The sequence below is a fragment of the Lissotriton vulgaris genome, chromosome 3_2, assembly GCF_964263255.1.
Source record: "Lissotriton vulgaris chromosome 3_2, aLisVul1.2, whole genome shotgun sequence".
NCBI classification, from domain to species: domain Eukaryota; kingdom Metazoa; phylum Chordata; class Amphibia; order Caudata; family Salamandridae; genus Lissotriton; species Lissotriton vulgaris.
The window spans coordinates 291,481,587-291,504,236 of NC_141690.1; the positions used below are offsets into that span (position 1 = coordinate 291,481,587).

Genomic DNA, 22,650 nt, shown 5'->3' on the forward strand with positions numbered 1-22,650 from the left:
TTCAGCCGGTTGAATACTGCTTGGAGGCGTCTGATGTGTTCTTCCAAGGTTGGGGCGTGTACCAGAATATCATCGCTCACATTGAGCACTCCGTCGAGGCCTTGTAGGACGTTGTGAATGATGTTTTGGAACACCTCCGCTGCGCTTGATATGCCGAAGTTTAGCCTCGTGTATCTCCACAGGCCTGCGTGGGTGGAGAAGGTCGTGATCGGGCGCGAGTCTGGGTGAAGGGGGATCTGATGGTATCCCGACCTCAGGTCCATCTTGGAGAACCACTTGGACCCTGCGAGCTCCCCGATGATGTCGTCAATGGTCGGCATCAGGTGACGTTCTCTCTTAATTGCTAGGTTGGGGAGGCGCATATCCACGCATATTCTTACTGCCTCGGGTTGCTTTGGCTTTTTGGCTACTACAATGGGGGATACCCACGGTGTGGGTCCAGTCACCCGTTCGATGATGCCAGCCTGTTCAAGCATCCGCAGCTCGGCTTCAACTTTGGCCGGAGGTGAAAAGCGATCCGTCTGTGCCGGAGGGCTACTGGGGCCACTGACTGGTCAATGTGGAGTCGGACGGGGGGCCCTCGTAAGCATCCGATGCCCTCGAACAGCGAGGAGTGTTCTGAAACCAGATGATCCAATCCTTGGGCTTGTACTGTTAGGGCAAAGTGTATGAGCCCGAGCCCCCGTGCTGTTCTGCAACCAAGAAGGAACCCTGACCCCTCTTGGGATACGTAGATTGTTGTTTGTAGCTGCGTTGAGTCGTGGGACACAGCTGTCCGGAATACTCCGCACAGGCGTAACGGGCGCCGGGTTCCGTAGGCAAACACTTGCACTCTTGTGGGGTGAAGTGTGGGGGCATTTTCAAGGCATTGGTACACGCTGGCGGCCATGAGGTTTATCGTCACGCCGGTGTCGATGAGGGCTCTGACTGCTTGACCATGCACTTGGACGGTGCACATTGGTTCGGTCGAGGACGTGGCTGCTAGCGTGTTGAGCATGCGCACCACGTGGACTGACGCGGCGTTTTCTTCGTCGTCGTCCATGTCGCTGCTGTTTGACGTGTTCGGTAGTGGTGCCATCTGTCGCACCCTCCTGGGTGGGCCACTCTGCTTCTTCCTTTGCGATGATAGGCAGACGCTCGCAAAGTGATTGGTTTTGCCACATGCGCTGCAGATTTTGCCATGGGCTGGGCATGCGCCTTTGTGGGGAGTGGCACCTCCGCACCACATGCAGGCTTGATCGTGGGTGGATTGGGCCTGCTTCGGCCGCCCTTTTCTGGGAGGTCTCGTCCGGTTGTCTGTAGGTTGCGATTTGATGGCGCACATGGGTTCCGTCTCGACTGTGACCGCTGGTTTCGGCTCCATGTGGGCAGCACGGGCTTTGGAAAGTTCTTTAGACCGCCCCAGGGCCAGGATGTCGCGCATAGACATGGTGTCCGTTTCTAGCACCCTCTCCCGCAGTTTCAGGGAGGCGCATCCCTGTATGAATTGGGCGCGAATTTCATCCTCCGCATCCGGGAGCATGCACGTGCTGGCTAACTTCTTGAGCCGTGCGTAGAACACATCTACGGACTCCTCTGGGAGTTGGCGTGCTTGGCGGAGTAGGAAGCGTTCGTAATCCGCGCAGGCGAACGGCTCAAAATACCTTGTGATGGCGTCCCGTAGGGTGTTATACGTGTAAGGCGGGTCTCCCTCCGTAATGTCTTTGGAGATGTCATGGATGGCTTCACCCCCTAGGTGTAACAGCATTGCACCCCGTCGTTCTGCTGCAATGTCCGCTGCGATGAAGTAGTTTTCAAGCCGCTCTACCCACTTCCTCCACCGGGCAGCTTGGGAAGGGGGGGTTCCAGTGACCGCGAATGGTTCCAGAGGCGGTACGTTGGCCATGATGGCCGACACTCAGCAGGGGAGGCCAGTAGGGGGGGCTCCAGGCAGTTGCAGCAGGCCCCAGCAGCTGCCAGACGAGGAGCAAACAAGTGGCAGGCACGCCGGTACAGTGGAGGGCTTGCAGGCTTCGTTCCGCGGGAAGCGTGAGGATTGGAAGGGCCGATGACACGCGCAATGCGTGAGGATTGGCAGGGAGGCCGCGTAGCGCGTCGGACACGTAGTGCGGGGCGCACACAGCGCGTGCGCGGGTCCACCGGGGAGCTGCCGGGAACGGGCCTGGTGCTTGAAGCGTGGCTTGGGGGCTGGGGGCCGCGGGCAGCGGGCAGACGCTTCGGGGTACCTGACAGTGGCGCTCAGGGCCACGCAGCAGCGGAAGTTCTGGAAACAGCTAGGAGGCCGAGCGAAGGCGCTCCGGGGCACCGGCAGACACCACCGAAGGCAGCAGCAGGTAGGCCGGCGGTGACGCCGGGGTGGGCCACGGCGGGCAGTCGGCAGCACAGGGGGGCGCTGGGGGAGCGCCGCGCAGGCAGGACTGGAGGTTGGCAGCCAGGAACAGTCTGAGCGGTGGTGGCAGGGCACGCAGTGGGCCGGACAACAGCCACCTCGTCGCCAGTGTAATATCCTTGTCTGGGCCTAGGAAATAGAGGAGGCTGGACACATGTGTTGCTGTTAGTGGCGGGTATCTAACCTGACTACGCCCAGAGCCCTGGGCCTTTTATTACTTGCTTTGCGTGTCCACGCTTACATTGGACTCAACCAAAGTCCCATTACGCTCGAGGGGCAAACTGGACAGGAACAGTGGGAGGGGGCGTGTGCTGCAGTGGTACACCCCACTGTCAGCGACACTACACTTTCTATGGCAAAATGAACCCCCTCATTTTGTTCCTTTTTAAATTAAATGTTTTCAGACTTACCACTTCATTCCAATCAAGATGGCTTCTAGTGTGCCATACTTTTGTTATAAGTAAGACTGTTAGCGCTCTAGTTGTTCTTTAGAACACTCTGGGACATTCTGTCATTGGGCTATACTTGGGCTACATCTGGGTGATATTTGGGCTACATTTAGGCTCTTTTGTCTCTGGTGGCCATCTTGGGAGACTGTATGTCAGAATGAGAAATTTCCTAGTTCACACAAAGGAAAGTTTCAATTCTATTAAGGACGCGGAGGCGAGGATTTTGCTAGTCCTTTCTCCATTTTATTGGACAGCACGTTTAAAGATATAAGAAAAAAAACATTACATGAACTACCCAAACCAACATGGCAGCGGTAGTCATGAGAACATATAGCCAATCACAGTCCACACAACAGTATATAGGGATCCCACATCTGTAGTCCTTCCTCTTTTCGTTGCTGCTGCTGGAAAGAAGTCCTCTTATCCACGTGTCTGTCTTCTGATCGGAGCCTAGGGAAGAGAAACAGTAATAATAGCCCATCCAGTACAATGTTGGCATCAATCAAAACACACTGCAGTGGGAAAACATATATAATTGCAGTAAAAGGCAAAGAATATCATGTAAACACATCATTCAATGTAAATATCAAGATATAGGACAAAAATTACTTCCCTCAAATGAAGAAATAAATACTGGAATCCACAATTCAGAGAGGGAAGGCTTGTAGCAGGGTTTCCGTTCTCCCACAGAACTGTGCATAGAGATCTAGAACCTCAGTGAGTTAGGATGATCCAAAAACTCATCTCAGTGTCAGAAATCCCCTTACCTAGCTAGCTACAGTGTCTCATGGATCATTATGGAATGATCCATGTCTTAGACAAACCAGAACATGATCTTTAGAATACCTCAGGAATCGTGGAACACATGAACACTCTTTCGTTATATAATCATTTCAAACCGAAACTGAGAGTCAAAGAACACAAGTGCAAGTTTGAAATATTTATTATTCAATGCAAAGTTCTCAAACGCAGTATCTTGTATAATACCAAAATGCAGATTATAAAAATCAGAGTCAGCAGCATAGTCACTAATCCATAGTAAGCAAAAGGTGCTAGCATGTTATAATGCAAAATCTATAGAAATCTATATCACCTATATTTCGCGCACCCTATCTAGCATATTATTTTATATCTAAGAAGGTCTCATTCGGGCTTTAGCAGGGCGGCCCCATACCTCTCAATATCAGTAGGAGCAGATCACATCAACAGCTACCAGCTCTCTTCATGCGCAGCACCAAGTGTCTACGTTCATTCCGTGTAACTCTATCTTAAACCCGCGTAGAGCCCAAAATGTTGGCATCAACATTATTTGTCTTATGTCTAATGTGGTGCGAGGATCAGGCCTCCCAGCAACCTTGTGTTAGGTTAATTTTAGAGTGTGCAGCTCTCAGTGTGCAGACAGTTGTACCAAGTGTACCAGGCAAAGCTGATAGCATAGAAATAACATATTATTCTCAAATAAACCACCTCACCGCTTCTAGGGTGAAATCGACAACAACAAGTATGTGTCGTGTGCAAAACTGAAGCCGAAGGAAAAAAGGCTGTTTAAACATGTAATGCACTCATGCTAACTTAACGCAATATATGTAACAAAGTATCCATATGACACCCCCCCATTGGTCCGAGCACCGTCAAACATAAGGGAAAAGGCAATACTAAATCAGATACAAAAATTGAAAGCAAAGTTCAATAATCTTGAGCTAAAATAAGCTAAAAATGTGTATGAATGAATATGTATGAATGCCTACAGTGGCCTCAAGTCTAAAAATAAAAACAAAACTTTCGAACCAAAAGTTATCCGCCAGGTCTCAAAAATATGAAATGTAGGACCAGGCCGCATCAATTCAAATGTCTGTAAGAGAAAAAACAAGGCACTTATCCGATATCCAAAGTCATGTGCCACATTGACGTTATCCTCAGCGACATCACGTGATTGAACTCTCCATCAGCTGAACACAGTCCATCCCTCCAATTCAGCGAGGGGAAAGTCATATTTCACAACACAGCACTCCTCCCAGGCATGTCATGATTGGAAAGTATATGCAAAGAAAGTTGCAACAGCCTCCAGTATGAAATCACTGCCATCATCCGAAAATAGTTCAGCAATCCAATTCAGCAATGGGAAAGAACATACGTGCTCCTCCAGCATCGGATCCTCCTGTAACGTCAGAGGACAACTCGGTGGGTTCACCAGATCGCTGTGTGTCAGAAAGGCATCCGCCGCTGCAGAGATCTCCCATTGGCCCAGAACTCCATTTATCGCTGCCAAGGCCATAACTCTTTCGCCAGAACAGATCAGCTCGTGAGCCACCACGGGACGCATTAGCTGATCAAAATCGACGTCAGGAGCAGTCCTTAAGCATAGGCACAAATCAATGGCCCAATCGAACTCGCAGCTCAGGCAGTGAAACACAGGTTGGACACACGTGAAGTCGGTGAACCGAAATGACAATCTATAGGCCGTGCTTAATGCTGCAAGCGGCAATGTTCCATAGTAATTGAGCATCCGATTACGGCACAGTGTCAGGAGGCGTTGAACGGCTTCTTGCGCAGGATGGGCATCCATGTTTTATGGAGAAAAACACCAACAGAATGCCAGCGGCTACAGCCAGCAACACAGGTAGTCCTCCAAACAAACTCGAAAAAATAGTGTGGAAAAACGTGGGAATGATACCAAAAACTTTTTCAAACGTAGTCACGAGGCCACTGCCTACTAATTTAAAAAAATGTGCAAGGCCAGTCGTGGAAGAAGCATTAAAAATCTGGTGCACCAGCTCACAGAAATGAAATGGCAAATCAGTATTTAAAAGCGCCTGCACCTCTGTGCGGGTGTTAGCTATGTGAAGGACATAAGTCTCCCGGGCCGAACTCAGGGTCACTTGTTTTTGAGACAAAAGGGCCCTTATTCTGCTTAAACCATTGAATTTTGCTTCCAAGGTTGGAATCCGTGGCCAGATGGAGACATCTGAAGACCCATGCGTGGGTGGGTATAGAACATTCTTGCAACACACCACACGCTCTGATACAGTTACCACGTAAGCCACACCAATTAATAACCCACAACATACTTCGTTGTTTAAAAGCAAATAACTACCATTAGTCAATAATGTAAATGTGGGAACTACTGCTGGAACTGGCGTGCCTTTTAAAACACATGCTAAATTTGGGCGGTCCTGATTGCAAGAACCGTGTAACTGAATGTGTCTGCATATTAATGAATGGTCAGGTGACTGTGTGCATTCCTCACCATTAAGATTCACTTCTTTTCCATCCTTCAGACATCTATACGTGTATGGTAAGGACCATGCCTCATGTAGGAATGCATTGCCTAGTGGTTCATATTGTCCTATAGCAATATACCGCATACAGTTAGTAAATTTATATAAGGGAAATGGTAATGTAATTAATCCATGAATAAGCCACGTGGCAGTAGTGGTTTCAGCAACAGAGAAAGGTAAGGATTCTAGCTTCTCAATATGTAACATAGAAAATGAAGCATCACGCATTGAAAGCATGCGCTGTTTTTCAGTCAGATTAAAAGGGGCAAAAAGGGATGAAACGTTCAATGAGGTCCAGGGAACTCGACCAGCCTTAAGTGTCTGTAGGGTCCAGGCAAACTGCATTACAGAACGCAATTGATTCTGACCATGGTATAACGTGGACACTTCATCATGTACAATATCAACAACAGAAGAAACAATATTATCCAATGTGTAAATCCTGGAAGAAAGCATGTTAATACTGTTATCGACCACTGCAAGCACTTTTTCCAAATTTGCTTGATCAATAGCCCTTAGGCGTTTAGCTGCCTCAACTTGTGAAAATTTCCAAATTTCATTGTAAACAGCATAAATAAAGCGTTTAGATCTACCCCTAGCCGGGCCTTTTATAAAATCATTCAGGTCTATATTCTCATTCAAACGTGACAGATGCAGTTTCACTGCAGCCAAAGTGGAATGTTGCAACCAGGTCTGACACAATTTGCCTACTGAATAAGTAGTAACTGTGTGATCTGTTTCAAAACGGGGATCCGGCCTGATGTGTTTAAAACCTTCAGAGTCAAGTCAAGTCAAGTCATAAAATGTATATAGCGCACTACATACCCAGAGGGTTTCAAGGCGCTTAGGGAGGGGAGGAGGATTATTTGTCAAATATCCACGTTTTAAGTTGCTTTCTGAACGCTAGGTGATTCTGGGTGAGGCGAAGGTAAGCGGGGAGTGAGTTCCATGTTTTGGCAGCCAGGTATGAGAAGGATCTGCCTCCCATGGTGGTTTTGTTGATGCGAGGGACAGTGGCGAGTGCTTGGCTGGAAGAGCGAAGTTGGCGGGAGGGGGTGTAGAAGGACAGTCGAGAGTTGAGGCAATCTGGTCCGATGTCGTAGAGTGATTTGTGTGCGTGGGTAAGCAGTCGGAAAGTAATCCTCTTATTGACGGGTAGCCAGTGGAGGTCTTTAAGGTGACCAGAGATGTGTTCGTTGCGTGGGATGTCTAATATGAGCCTGGCTGAGGCGTTTTGGATTCGTTGTAGTTTCTTCTGGAGTTTAGCGGTGGTACCTGCGTAGAGGGTGTTTCCGTAGTCCAGTCGGCTCGTGACTAGAGCGTGGGGGACTGTTTTCCTTGTTTCGGAGGGGATCCAGCGAAATGTTTTTCTGAGCATGCGAAGGATGTTAAAGCAGGAAGAGGATACGGCGCTGACTTGTCTGTTCATTGAGAGTGAAGAATCCAGGATGACGCCAAGGTTCCGTGCGTGGTCTGTCGGGATGGGTGCATTTCCGAGGGCTTCCGGCCACCAGGAGTCGTCCCATGCAGAGGGGGATTTACCTAAGATGAGGACTTCTGTTTTGTCTGAGTTCAGTTTCAGACGGCTTTGTTTCATCCATTCGGCGACTTCTTTCATTCCTTCGTGTGGGTTAGTTTTGGCGGTGCTGGGGTCCTTGGTGAGAGATAGGATCAGTTGAGGGTCATCCGCGTAAGAGATGATGTTGAGGTTGTGTTGGCGGGCGATGGCCGCGAGGGGGCTCATGTATACGTTGAAGAGGGTGGGGCTGAGTGAGGATCCTTGTGGTACGCCGCAGATGATTTCAGAGGCTTCGGACTTGAATGGTGGGAGGCGGACTCTCTGGGTTCTTCCGGAGAGGAACGAGGTGATCCATTCCAGTGCCTTTCCTTGGATACCGATGTTTCTGAGGCGTTGTAAAAGGGTGCTGTGGCAGACTGTGTCGAAGGCTGCAGAGAGGTCGAGGAGGATGAGGGCGACTGTGTCTCCATTGTCCAGTAGAGTTCGAATGTCGTCTGTTGCTGCGATGAGGGCGGTCTCAGTGCTGTGTTTTGCTCGGAAGCCGGACTGTGAGGAGTCGAGGGATTTGTTGGCTTCGAGGAAGGCGGCGAGCTGGTTGTTGACAGCTTTCTCGATGACTTTGGCCGGGAATGGAAGAAGCGAGATGGGGCGGTAGTTTTTGAGTTCGGTGGGGTCTGCTGTTGGTTTTTTCAGAAGGGCGGTGAGTTCAGCGTGTTTCCAGTCTTCTGGGAAGGTAGCGGAGGTGAAGGAGCAGTTGATGACGTCTCGGAGGTGCGGAGCTATGACGGAGTCTGCTTTGTTGAAGATGTGGTGAGGGCATGGGTCTGTGGGGGATCCAGAGTGGATGGAATTCATCAGGCGGATGGTGTCCTCAGTGGAGATTGGGTTCCAGGCGTTAAGGGTGTTAACGGGGGGAAGATAGTCAGCTGATGGTAGGGTGGGTTGGCTTCCGGGTTGGTTGTCAAAGCTGTTGTGGATGTCAGCAATTTTGTTGTGGAAGAAAGAGGCTAGGGAGTCGCAGAGGGTTTGAAAGGGGGTGATGTCGTTGGAGTTGGCCGAGGGGTTGGAAAATTCCATGACGATGTTGAAAAGTTCCTTGCTGTTGTGGGCGTTGTTGTCGAGTCGATCCTTAAATGCTGTTCTCTTGGCTTTTCGGATCAGTTGGTGGGGAGTACGGATGGCGCTTTTGTAGGCGTCCTTGTTGCTGGTGGATGGGTCTTTTTTCCAGGCCTTTTCAAGGGAGCGGCATAGTTTCTTGGATTTCTTGAGGTCTTCGTTGAACCATGAGGCCTTCTTGATGCCAAGTTTGTGGTGGCGTTTTTTCAGTGGTGCTAAGGTGTCGGCGGTGTTGGATAACCAAAGGGTGAGGTTGGAGGCGGCTTCGTTGGCGTTAGAAGAGAGGGCTGGGGAGGTTTGAAGGAGCGAAGTGGAGATCTGCTCCGTGGTGATTTTGTTCCAGTTTCTTTGTAGAGTTGGTTGGAGGTGGATGATGGGTTTCGGCTTGTTGTAGGAGAAGTGGACGCAGCTGTGGTCAGTCCAGAGGAGATCCGTAGTGTGGTTGAAAGAGACATGGTTGCTGGAGGTGAAGATGGGGTCGAGTGTGTGACCTGCGATGTGGGTGGGGGAAGTGACCAGTTGTTTAAGTCCGAGGTTGGCGAGGTTGTCCAAGAGGGTGGCGGTGTTGCGGTCGTTGATTTTCTCAAGGTGGAAGTTGAGGTCTCCCAGAAGGATGTAGTCTTTGGAGAGGAGCGCGTGTGGGGTGATGAAGTCCGTGATGTCTTCACTGAATTTTGCGCGGGGTCCTGGTGGTCTGTAGAGGAGGGTGCCTCTGAGTGTGGTCTTGGGGTCGATGTGGATCTGGAAGTGAAGGTGTTCGGAGTTGGCGAGGTTGGCGTCAGAGCTGGTTGAGATGCGGATTGATTTCTTGTGGACGATAGCGATTCCTCCTCCTGAATGGTCGGTGCGGTCTTTGCGTGTAATCTTATAGTCATCAGGGATAGCGATGGCGATGTCAGGGGCGGAGGAGGCGTTCATCCATGTTTCCGTTAGGAATGCGACGTCTGGAGAGATGGTGTCTAGTAGGTTCCAAAGGTCAATGGCGTGCCTGTGGACCGAGCGGGTGTTGAGAAGGATGCATTCTAGGTGGTTGGGGTCGGGAATCTGTGGTGTGGTCGGAGCGGAGACGTTGTTGGTGCCGCTGAATTTGCAGGAGAGGCAGGAGAACGGTCCATGGGTGCGTCCAGGAGCGGCTTGGACGCAGTTGGGGGCGCGACCGGGGTTAAGGGCTAGGAGGGCGGCGGCATCGTAGGTAATGCGGGGGGGCTGGGCTGCGCGAGGGGCAGGGGGACTGGCGCTGGGCGCGGTCCAGGCACGGACGGGCGTAGACGGGCTTACCTTTGGCGCACCTTCGGCGTGTCCGTAGCGCGTGGACGCTGCGCGTGGAACCATCTGACATTCATACACTTTGAGGGGGGGAGGGGCGTGGGAGGGGCAGCAGGGAGGCGGGAGCGTTGCGAGGAGGAAGGGCTCTGACCAACAACAACAAACAAAATGGAGGTAGAGACAAGTCGAGTGAGGCTGGGGCACAGGAAAAGGTCACAGGCGCTTTAAATATGCAGATAAAGATTGAAGTAACCAGGTAGAGCGCAGCTCCGTTTCCGTCGCGCTAATTAAATGGCCTGAATTATGTTGCGCTGCAGAATGCCTGAAACGTGCCACACACAGAGCGGACTGAGCAGTAAATCACTAGCGCTGAGACAGATTCACAGTTACAAGCGCTAATGCAGGTTAACAAATCGCCAATTACAAATCACGAGTGCTAATGCAGAAAGCAAATCACGAAAGTAAATGCACAGGTACACAGAGGTTTGAGGAGAGGGTAACGATACCGTCAGGAGCCAGGGAGCGTGGAAAAAACGACGTTGGCAAGAATCAGAGCTTCTTTGCCACAAAAGCCACCCATCTGGATCAAAACTGGAAATATTAAAGGAGGAATTGTGTAATTGGTCTCGCATCTCACTTATGGACAATGTAGTGAAATTATTCCAGCCTGAATATTCTTCCAAATCAGGGATGGTTGGTGCATTTAATTTTTTAGATGTAGCCAATCCAAAACATGTTGTCTGGGAAATAGTAGAATTTAAAAACAACATGTGATTCGGGATGAGACATGCACGATGCAAAGCCTCAGTGCCTTGTACCTGCCAATCTTTGGTACCCCAAACCGATTTAAGGTCAATAACTCATAGCCATCTACAGCCATCTACAGCCAACCTGTCTAGAAAGGACTTTGAATACAGCAATTTTGTATCGGTAAGTCTGACTTTGGACATGAATTTCTGTTTCACTTTAAAATAAAACGACTCAGGATTTGATTGATTAAAATCTGTAAAATATAAGTATTTTCCCAGGAAAGTACTCGAGCTCCCTTGCAAAGGCGCAGGACAATGTTCCCACTGTGTGTAGTTTACCGGAACCCTCACGGAACTCGTTTTGTGTAAGAAATGATTCCCATAATGTTGATAGCAAAACAAATCACCATAATTAACAGAATCCAAGTACAAATCCTCAGCATCAAAGGCCGCATAATATTTCAAATCAGAGAACAATGCTTCTACGGCCTGAAGATCCCAATCATCAGAACGAATATTTTGCTTAATCACATCTCCCATGTTTACTCTAAGCACATTAGGAACATTAATAACTTCTGTGGGGCCATGTATCTGAAACCTAACCGCATCCCACACAATCCCATCAAGGACAGGCCAAGCAGTAATCTCTACTGAATGTAAGTCTCTCTTTAGTCTGTGTGCTGAATGTGAGGAGGAAAGAGGGGCCAATGTTCCATTAAGGTACCGAATTCCTGTTCTTTCTTTCACATAATGGCCATCGATCAGGCGGAAAAAATAAAACACAAAACCAATTGACATAAAAAGATAAAACGAAAATAGTATCAGCCAAATGTATGTCCAAGGTGGAATTAGAAAATGTTTTTTAAACAACGTGGCATATTTTGCAATAGTCGATGGTTTCTTTGAAAGTTCCGAATCAGAGTCAAAAGAGAATCTGGACTGGTTAGCCAAACGAGCTTGTAAATCGGACATAGATAAATCTGCAGGATCTGCATAGGTCACCTCATCAATGTTAGTAACAGGAATAGTATTTAATAAAGGACTGGACATAGCAGGCATCTCGAGGGACACCTCCTGATCTGCACCAGATGTAATAGCCAGCACAGAGTGCCTCACCATGGAAGGACAGGATACAGCCGGTGTCATGCTATGAAGAATCGGCCACCCTGTGTGTCTTGACATTGTCAATAGAAATAAATCTGTTTTCTTTACGACCTGGAAGTGGTGGTAAAATGACTGTTCTTGTGCCCTTCACTCCAAGAACCCGAACTGGTGCACGATATGAGGGACCAAATTCTTTCTTGTTATCGATCTTCTCTCGAACCAGTTCTCCAACTTGGGGTAGCCAGCCAACTACCGGGATCTGCAACGCATCATCCGACGTGGAGGGCAAGTGTTCCTTTGCAAGACTGTCTCTGGTCTTTTGTAGATCCTGTAAAACATTGCAATGTTCATCTACGTCAAAGGCCGCGGCCTGGGCCTGGCAGTCTGCACCATCAAGGTCAGGGACGTACATCTTGATACCAAAGAGCATTTCGTATGGGGTCCGCCCACCCAGAGACCTTCTAGGGAGATTATTAAGCGCACGCTGCACGCCATAGAGGTGGGTCAGCCAGTTTCTACCAGTGCCTATAACTCGGGCTGTCAAAGATTGCTTTAAGTCGCGGTTCATTCTTTCTACCACAGAATTGCCCTCAGGCCTGTAGGGACTTGAAAACTTCACCTGTACTCCCAACGAAACCATAGCATCCTTATACGCCTTAGAGGCGAAAGCCGGACCCTGGTCCGAATGGAAAGCACCACAAGCAAAGATTCCCACAAAGACACGCAAATCCTTAATGACAGTCCGTGAATCAGCTCTGCGATGCGGCCATAACCACACAAAGCGTGTGCATGAGTCAACTGCTACTAAGATGTATTTATACGCAGTATCAGAAGAAAAAGGACCGCAGTGATCCAAATAAACACAACCAAGTGGTTTATTAGAGATATACAACTGTGTCTGAGGCGGACGCACAGCAGTAGAAGGCTTGATCTGCTGACAAATGTCACACATAAGGACATAATCGCGCGTCTGTTTGTACAGTCCCCGCCACCAGAACCTCTGTTGTAGCTGAGATACAGTGGCTGAGACGCCCGCATGCGCAGACGCCACACCTTCATGAGCCGCTGTAATCAGAGAAGCTCTGCGATCCGAGTTGGGAACTAGACGCTCTCCAACTTCCGGAATTTTCACATAAGGAACCTTATCGGGACTTAAGTGGTATGTGTACTTCGAAGGGAACCCCGCAGGATATTTACCTCCCTTCTCCGTGGCAGCAACCGCCGCCAAGATGTCGTCATCTATTTTGCTTTTGGACCTCGTGACTGCTGCAACTAAGTATTTGGATACCGCTGACTTCGCTGCTTCATCAGCAAGCGAGTTGCCAACAGCGTGGACCCCCACGCGCTGGTGGCCGAGAGTATGAATCACAAACATGAGCGGCAGTTTCTCTTTAAGTTCCGCCACTCGGACCCAGATCATTTTATGTTTTATTGTGCTACCCTTGGAATCATGAAAATCATTCTGAATCCAAAAGAACAAGTTCTCATTGTAAGACTGGACACAGTAGTAAGAATCACTTACGATTAAAGTCGTCACACAAGGATCAGCGTACTCCAATGCAAGCATCAGAGCACGCAGCTCAGCTAATTGTGCGGTGCAGTCCCCAAGCGTCTGCGTGTGCACGACACTGGACTTGAACTCATCGTTCACCATGGCACCGACCACAATGGCTCAAGCGGAAACGTAGGCATGTTTAGAGCCATGCGCAACCTGCGCCGAACCATCCATGTAAATGATACAATGGAAATCCTCCAACGGCCGCATCGCTAAAGGAGCAGGATGAACAAATTCATACTGTAAATACTCCTGCGACCGTAAAGTGGCGTCAAAAATAAACGTGACATCCTGAGATGTCAAGGATGTAGCCCACTGAATCCACCGAGGGTGCAAAGCTTTAGAATTCGGTACACTGGCTTTCGTGACCGCCTCCAAGGCAGGACACGGGGTAACAACCAACATGCGCTTTCCCTGCGACAGGGCACGTTCTTTAAGAATTGCCATCTGCACAGCCGTTAAAACTTTCTCCACAGTGGAAAAACGCAGTTCAGCCGAAGTGTACAAGTGTGACTTGTAAGCAATAGGTACAGTATCCCCCTCATTAAAAGTCAGGTACGTGAAACCCACCGTCCCAGGGATAATTCTTATCACCAGGTTGGTCTGGTTATCACGGGTCTGTAAGTAGTCAGAAGTGAGCAAATCAGCCTGTAAAGACTGCAGAATGGCTGAATGCTCAGGCAGCCAGCATGATTTGGAAAAAGATGGTTGTACCAAGGCATATAAAGGCTTGATACGCTGGGCATATTCCGGAATGTATGTCCTCCCGAAATTTAAAAAACCCAGTAAAGACTGTAATTTTTTCAGCGTTGTCGGAGAGCGCAACTGCGCGCACTTCTCCAGGAAGTGAGGAGCCAATCCCTTTCCTTCATGGTTAAGTTCATAACCTAGAAACAACACTGTGTACTCCGCAATGTGTGATTTTGCAAAGTTAAACTTGTAACCCATGTCTGCAAAGTTACAAATTATGCTGTTTACTCGACACAGATGCACCCAAAGTTCGTCGTCTGTGAGATAAATGTCATCCACATACGAACATGCAACTGGATCGAAACTCTCCAAAAGAGAGACTATGCGGGCGGAAAACACTCCAGGACTATTTTTATATCCCATTGGGAGTCGTTTAAACATTTTTTGTACGCCGCCGCACGTAAAACTGGTCCATTGGGAACTTAGACCATCTAATCTATGTGCATAAAAACCATTGGAAATGTCAAGCGTGGTTTTGAACCGTTTACGCTCAAGACTATTTACTAGGGCAGAGCCGTGAGTATTCTGTACTGCACAGTTACGGCAATGCGAGTTCAAATGCCGGTAATCCAAAACTAGACGATACGAGCCGTCCGGCTTGTTAACAGTAAAAAGGGGATTATTCATTGGTGACACACACGTTTCAATTACACCTTGATATTCCAATTGTTCAAGGATAGCCGCGACCGAAGCTTTAGCTTCACGCCGTATGGGATATTGGGGTTGTGGCTGCGGCTGTGACCGTAAAGGAATCTCATGGCTAGGGGACAATTTATCCCAGCCACACTGATTTCGGTACACAGCCGGCGCAAGCGCCAGAGCCCACTCTTCTGCAAAATGCAGCGCTTCCACTCTCGATACAGTGTGCGCGAAACTGGGGAGGATCACCTCCTCCCCTCGCGGAGCTGCGAGAACAAAAGGTGGGGGCCAGTCAGCCTCCGAAAGCAAAATGTCATACGTATCCGAAAGATTTTCCCAAAATACCCCTTTTACAGTTCGCTGCATGTCACCTTCAATTAACAGGACAATTTCAAAAAGTCTTTCAGGGGGAGCAACATGTGTATCAGCTGTTTTAATCACAATAAAAGTCTCAGTCGCTGTCACCTTCAACAGTGGACGGAGGGCCTCTCTCACTATGGTAATCTCCGCCGCGCTGTCCAGCAAGGTCAGAGCCCACGTCAGATTCCGAAGCCGCGTTCTCACTATCTGGGGCATATCGATGCGCCGTTAAGGCTGCGACTTTCTTCTTGGCAAACTGCGGTCTCTTTGGCGTAGAGTCGTCCCGCTGATCCTCTTCACTTCGCGTGCGGGGCTGGCCACGTCCTTGCTGGCCACCCCTGCCCCTGCCGCCCCCTCCACCACCGGTTGACGGAGCCGATGAGTCCTGAAAGGAACGAGGAGAGCGTTGGTCAGAAGCCTGATATCTCTCAGGCGTTTTTATCGTCGCGCGATCGCGCAAATCATAAACTCGATCTGACTGTGCAGGCTGCGAAGGCGTAGGACTAGAAACCTGTGTCTGCTGTTGTTGTTGCTTACCCTGCTTCTGCTTTTTAGGCCAATTTTGTTTTTTGGACTTGGGTTGTCCACCCGTTTCCGAAGACTGTCCCTGGGGCTGCTTCCTCTCTTTTTCAGAAAAAGCTTTTAAACCCTTAGAAGTGCGGCCAACCATTTTATAAGCCGCCACAATAATTCTTGCCAGCTGACGGGGTTTCTCGGCCTCGGGAATTAACGCCAGAGCATTGGCCACCTGAAAGTTCACTGCATCCCCCTTGACATTTGCAAGGATAAGACCGCAAACCGTCTCAAACGAGCCGCTCAGGCGCATACCCAATTCAACCGCCGACTCCGGTCCGTGATCATCCTGAACACGTTTAAGGACCTCAGAAAGGTTTGACACAGACGGGGTGCCATAGCACCTCGAGTAAACCGCTGCAAAAGTCTTACCCCATGTTTCACAGTCAGCAAGTTCAGGGGTTAAATCTTTCGGTAAACTAAGCGTAAGAATCCGGTGTTTTTCACCCGGAGTCGTATTAGGAAACAGAGCCTCCAGCTGGTCGAATTTCTCGGCAAGCCAGTAAGGAAAATCATCCTTATTCTCTGGCTTTCTGCCCATAACGGAATTCACCAAGACAGGACTGATTTTCAAACCAGCCTGTTCTGCCCGAAGCTGCGCACTCGCCATGAATATTACGACCAATGTAATGAACAAGCGCTCTAATCACTCCAACCGCGACATCATGAAGACGCCGCAGGTCACCCACGTTACAAGTGGCGCGATTAGGATGAGGAGTAAATCCACCCAAAGCGGGCCAATTTGTGCCCGGAATGGACAAAGGACCTAACCTCGGAGCCGTTAAAGAATGGGGTAGGGCGCCACTAAACCAAACTCCGTGCTGCCAAGCGTCGATAGGTACTTCCAGTGCCCTGTACGGAGCATAAACCGCCGGTACATCCGTGGCAGTGTATGAATGGAAGACACCCGAATTAGCGTCCACAGCCGGAAACGTTACCCAGGAATAGAACAATTCGTACGGGTACGCATGTTCCGCACTCACCACTAGAACCACAGCCAAGCCTTCCACAGGTACATTATAACCCCGCAAGTGGTCGCGAACCGCGACGCGGCTATGCTGCGCTATGTCCACGGCCATGTTAGCACAGGAAGTGAAAAGAGACAAAGAACAGTTTGTAGCACAACTGGGTAGTAATTCAAAGAAACCGTTTCAGAAGAATTCAAGCTTGAAAAGACCTAATTCAAAATTAGGTAGGTTTTTCCGACACCACCGTTTACCGGAAACGGGAATGAAGGTGTCAAGGTTTGAATGATATACTACTCGAGTGTCATGAAATAAGGCCAACCAAACCGTTGGGCGCCATGTAGCAGGGTTTCCGTTCTCCCACAGAACTGTGCATAGAGATCTAGAACCTCAGTGAGTTAGGATGATCCAAAAACTCATCTCAGTGTCAGAAATCCCCTTACCTAGCTAGCTACAGTGTCTCATGGATCATTATGGAATGATCCATGTCTTAGACAAACCAGAACATGATCTTTAGAATACCTCAGGAATCGTGGAACACATGAACACTCTTTCGTTATATAATCATTTCAAACCGAAACTGAGAGTCAAAGAACACAAGTGCAAGTTTGAAATATTTATTATTCAATGCAAAGTTCTCAAACGCAGTATCTTGTATAATACCAAAATGCAGATTATAAAAATCAGAGTCAGCAGCATAGTCACTAATCCATAGTAAGCAAAAGGTGCTAGCATGTTATAATGCAAAATCTATAGAAATCTATATCACCTATATTTCGCGCACCCTATCTAGCATATTATTTTATATCTAAGAAGGTCTCATTCGGGCTTTAGCAGGGCGGCCCCATACCTCTCAATATCAGTAGGAGCAGATCACATCAACAGCTACCAGCTCTCTTCATGCGCAGCACCAAGTGTCTACGTTAATTCCGTGTAACTCTATCTTAAACCCGCGTAGAGCCCAAAATGTTGGCATCAACATTATTTGTCTTATGTCTAATGTGGTGCGAGGATCAGGCCTCCCAGCAACCTTGTGTTAGGTTAATTTTAGAGTGTGCAGCTCTCAGTGTGCAGACAGTTGTACCAAGTGTACCAGGCAAAGCTGATAGCATAGAAATAACATATTATTCTCAAATAAACCACCTCACCGCTTCTAGGGTGAAATCGACAACAACAAGTATGTGTCGTGTGCAAAACTGAAGCCGAAGGAAAAAAGGCTGTTTAAACATGTAATGCACTCACGCTAACTTAACGCAATATATGTAACGAAGTATCCATATGACAGGCTAGATAAGCCGAGGTGGGAAAATCCTCGCCTCCGCATCCTTAATAGAATTGAAACTTTCCTTTGTGTGAACTAGGAAATTTCTCATTCTATGTCAGGAAGCGGAGGCGAGGATTTTGCTTGTTTAAAGCTTACTCACCACCAAAGAAGCAGCCTCATGGATTGGCTTAAAATAAAACTTTTTGAAAGATGAATCTGAAGACCAATCCGCTGCGTTCATAATGTCCTCCAATCTGCCACCAACCTGTACAGCCTTGGATGCCATTGCGCCTCTAGTGGAATGAGCGCCAAAGTTCGAGATGTTAATACCAGCCTTAGACATAAACCACCTGACCCATCTGGCAATGGTGGGAGAAGAAACCGCCTTGAAAGGTTTCTTAATTGCAATCAGCAGTTGTCTTTCGCCCGGAGGGCGCACTTCCAAAGTTACATCCTCATAAATCTTGAGGCAGCGAACCACACATAGTTTAGGTGAATCTGGAAAGGCCGGATAAGATACTGACCTGGTATTGCATTTTGTTCTTCTGGATACGGTAAAAGTAACTCCATCTGGAGTAAAGACTCTGGCTGAAATATCAAGGGCACGAACATCAGAAGCCCTTTTGCAAGATATTAGACAGAGGAGGATAGCCAATTTAGCTGAAAGCTCCTTCCATGAAAGATACTCATTATCCTGCCAGGAACGTAGGAAACGTAACACCACATTAACATCCCACAAACCAGAATAACGAGGTTCTGGAGGACGTGAAAGACGAATACCCTTGAGGAGTTTGCAAATCCAAGGATGCTCTCCCACCGGAGAACCATCCACAAGGGCATGACCAGCAGAGATAGCTGAACGGAAAGAATTGATGGTACAATATGCAAGTTTCTTGTTGTAAAGTTCGGCCAGAAAATTAATCACCTCTGTAACAGAGGAGCCCACGGGATCCAGGTGTTTTGCCACTCACCAACAAACCCATCTGTTCCAGGCTGATCTGTATCGTTTAGTGGTACTAGGAGCCCAGGCTCGCTGAATGAGGAGCTCAGCGTCTCTCGAAAGAGTGTCGTTCGACCAACGTCCCCTGAAAACCTCCAGGCCATGAGACGTAGATGGCCTTGGAGAACCAGGGGATGCGGATGACCTAATGGATCCGTCAGAATGTTGTGGAAAAACGGCAAGCGTAGAGGTTTGTTCCAGGATAACTCCAGAAGGGACGGGAACCAACATTGAGCCTTCCAGATCGGAGTGATCAAGATCAGAGACGCCCGCTGTCTGCGGACCTGGGCTGCAACTCTCTGAATGAACAGAAACGGGGGAAATGCATACGCTGGAAACCGGGACCAATCCTGCAGGAAGGCATCTACTGCTTCCGCACCCGGGTCCGGTTTCCAGTTGTAAAATCGGGTAAGTTGGACGTTCCACCTGGACGCAAACAAGTCCATTACTGGAAGACCCCAAAGATCCAAAATCATCTGAAACACCGAAGGATCCAGCTTCCAATCGCTGACATCCCGGAAATTCCTGGAATGCCAATCCGCCACACTGTTCAGATTTCCGGGGAGATTCTCCGCCATGACAGAAATCTGACGTAGAAGGCAATAGTTCCAAAAATCCTTCGCGAGATCCGCTAGGACTTTGGAGTGAGTGCCCCCCAGTCGATTGATGTATCGAACCGCAGTCGTATTGTCCATCCGTAGAAGAACACAACAAGAGACTTTATTCGTGGTCAATGAGCGGATGGCGAACGAACCCGCAAGGAGTTCCAAACAATTTATGTGGAGATGAAGTTCCTCCTCCGTCCATCTGCCCCCCACTGAGAGGGAACCGCACCAGGCTCCCCAACCATGGCGACTGGCATCCGATTCGATCACCAGATCCGGACGTGAGCCGAAAATCGCCTTCCCATTCCAAGCATCCATGTGGTCTAACCACCAGGCGAGTTCCGACCTTGCCTCCGTGGACAAGGAAATGAGTTCCGAGTATGTGAGGCCCTTGCGAAGATGAAACGCTTTTAGTCTCTGGAGAGCCCTGTAATGAAGCGGGCCTGGAAAAATGGCCTGGATCGATGAAGACAGTAAACCCACAATCCTGGCCAATTGACGGAGGGAAATGCGGTCCCGACGGAGGACCTTGCGAATCTCCTTCTTGATATTGGAAATCTTTTGAGAAGGAAGATGCAGTGTTGCGTCCGTCGTTTTTATCAGAAATCCTAGGAAAGTCATTTCCTGATGGGGGACCAAGTCCGACTTCTGGGAATTGATGATAAACCCCAGAGACTGAAGAAGAGATATGGTCACTTGACGATGTCGCAGAAGGAGCTCCTTGGACTGATTCATTAAAAGAATGTCGTCCAAGTAAATTATTAGACGGAAGCCCATGGTTCGGAGGTGTTCGACAACCGGTCGAAGGAGTTTGGTAAAGCACCATGGTGCTGATGACAGACCAAAGGGAAGGGTACGAAATTCGTAGACCTGATTCTTCCAAAGAAACTAGAGGAAACGACAATGCGGAGGGACGACTGGGACCGAAAGGTAAGCATCCTTCAGGTCCAGATGAACCAACCAGTCGTTCTGAAGTAAGAGGTCTCTTAGAAGATGGATACCCTCCATCTTGAAGTGTCTGTAAATCAACCATTCGTTGAAGGAACGTAGGTTGATGACTGGTCTGAAACCTTTGCCTTTTTTCTCGACTAAAAAGATGTTGCTGAGAAAACCGTGCGGATGGACAGACGCGGGAATTATTGCGCCTTTCATCAGCATAGCCTGAACCTCTAGATCTATGAGTTCCTGTTCTGCGTGAGAAAAAGACAGTGGACGAGGACGAGACTCTTGGACGGGGGAACCGTAAAACTCGATGTGAAATCCTTGAACTGTTTCTAGAACCCAAGAGTCCGATGTTAGATCTGACCAGGCCTGAAGAAACAAGGCAATTCTCCCCCCGAGACGAACTGGAGAAATGATGGTAAAGCTTACCGTTAAATCCCTTGGAATTGGACTGGTTGCCACCACGTCCTCTGCCTTGGCCTCTGCCACCTCGGGAGGGGTAGAAGGAACCCTGTCGTCCATCATTCCAGCCGTTGTTCCTTCTGGCTTGTCCTCTGTTGGAGCCTTGCTGGAATTGGCGGCCGGAAGAGTGACCCCTGCCTCTGCCGGCCCCACCAAAAACCTTCTTGGGGAACATTTTCTTCATTGAGGTTTGAGCCTTGTCTAATGCCGAGAAGGTTGCCACAAATTTCCCCAGTACTCTGACAAAAGGGTCTCCAAATAAAGCACCTTGCGCCACTGCACCCGCTTCAGAGAAAGATAACTCTCCCAACTTGGGGTCAATTTTTAGCAAAAGGGAACGGCGACGTTCCGCGGAAAGAGCACAATTGGCATTGCCAAGAAGGCAAATCGCTCTTTGAGCCCAACCCGCTACCTCTTCAACAGGAAGAGGCATACCTGTCTCCTTAGAACGTTGGGCCAGGTCTATTATTTTAGTTAAAGGTCCAACAACTTCTAGTAGCTTGTCCTGGCAAGCTTTCCAGGACCGGTCTATGCCTTTTTTGGGTTCTTTAATGTACTTGGCGAAAAAAGTGCAAAGCTTAGGATCAATCTCGGGTGTAGGTGCCACTCTATTTGGAAGATTAGGCCGCGGACACCCCGAACGTAGCCGTAAGCGCACATCTTGGGAAAGAGGTTGACGTAGTTTAGCGGCAACATAATCAGAAGTAGACTTTTCTGGCATCCATTCCGAAGAACGGGGTCTATAAATAGTGGTGGGATCAAACATGTCAGGTGAAACCAGCTCACTATCATCATACTCAGAGATATTGGATTTAGGGCGCCAAGACCTACCAACATCTGACATGTCTTCAGAGGACTCATCCTCGTCATCATCTTGGAAACCCTCCTCGTCATCCTCTCCCTCTAGGGGAAACCCTTCCTCCGGGTCTAGGTCTTGGGTGTTCTCATCACCAATATTTCCGGGTGAGTCGTCCCCCCGGTAGGGTGCGCTTCTGAGCGTCCACGCACTCTTATGGAAAACTTCTGCAAGTTTATTGAAGCCTTCCAGGTGCCCCGCGCTACGCTTTTTGGCCGTGCGTGATGGCTGTGAAGGCACACCACTGGGCCCAGCCCCGCTGTCGCTGAAAAAATTAGAACCTTTAAATACATGAGCAGACAGCTTATTGACGCTGTCCTGCAGAGGGGCCAGCGCCTGAGCAATTGCCGAAGACAGGAGTCTGTCCACCTCTGCAGGAAGGCGCAATAGGGGCTGAGAAGTTTGGTCAGAATTTTCTGCCAAATAATCATGGTCTTGACGAGTTTGCATTTGTGCAGAGGGATGGGCACCCATACACTAAAAATACACCCCAAACTAGGTAAAAGGGTTTTTTTCCCCAACACAGGCACCCACAGAAAACCAACAGCAAAGAAAACGATATTTTTCTGTGACAACAGAATTCCTGTCACAAAATTCATCTTGCCGTAATTAACGGCGTCAGTGTGGGGAAGAGAGGCAATTGATCAGAAACTGAAGCGCTGTGCCTCAGCGCATGTTCGCCACAAGAACGAAGAGCGCTGTGGAGAAAAGCCGGTCGGCGTCAAAGCCGACACCTCAGACCTGCGCACGCGCGCAAATAAGACGCTCGGGCAGAAAGCCTACCGCTTCAGACCAACAAAGGAATTGAA

At 48.9% G+C, this 22,650-nt stretch overlaps 1 protein-coding gene across 1 annotated transcript; it reads right to left on the reverse strand.

The window, feature by feature from the left end:
- Positions 1-3,176: 3,176 nt before the first annotated feature.
- Positions 3,177-22,315, reverse strand: LOC147725725 (uncharacterized). Its single transcript, XM_086964484.1, has 2 exons — positions 20,543-22,315; positions 3,177-3,350 (listed from the first exon to the last, which is right to left on the reverse strand). The coding sequence occupies exons 1-2, from the start codon at positions 22,313-22,315 to the stop codon at positions 3,177-3,179; spliced, it is 1,947 nt and encodes a 648-aa protein (XP_086820610.1).
- Positions 22,316-22,650: the final 335 nt, after the last annotated feature.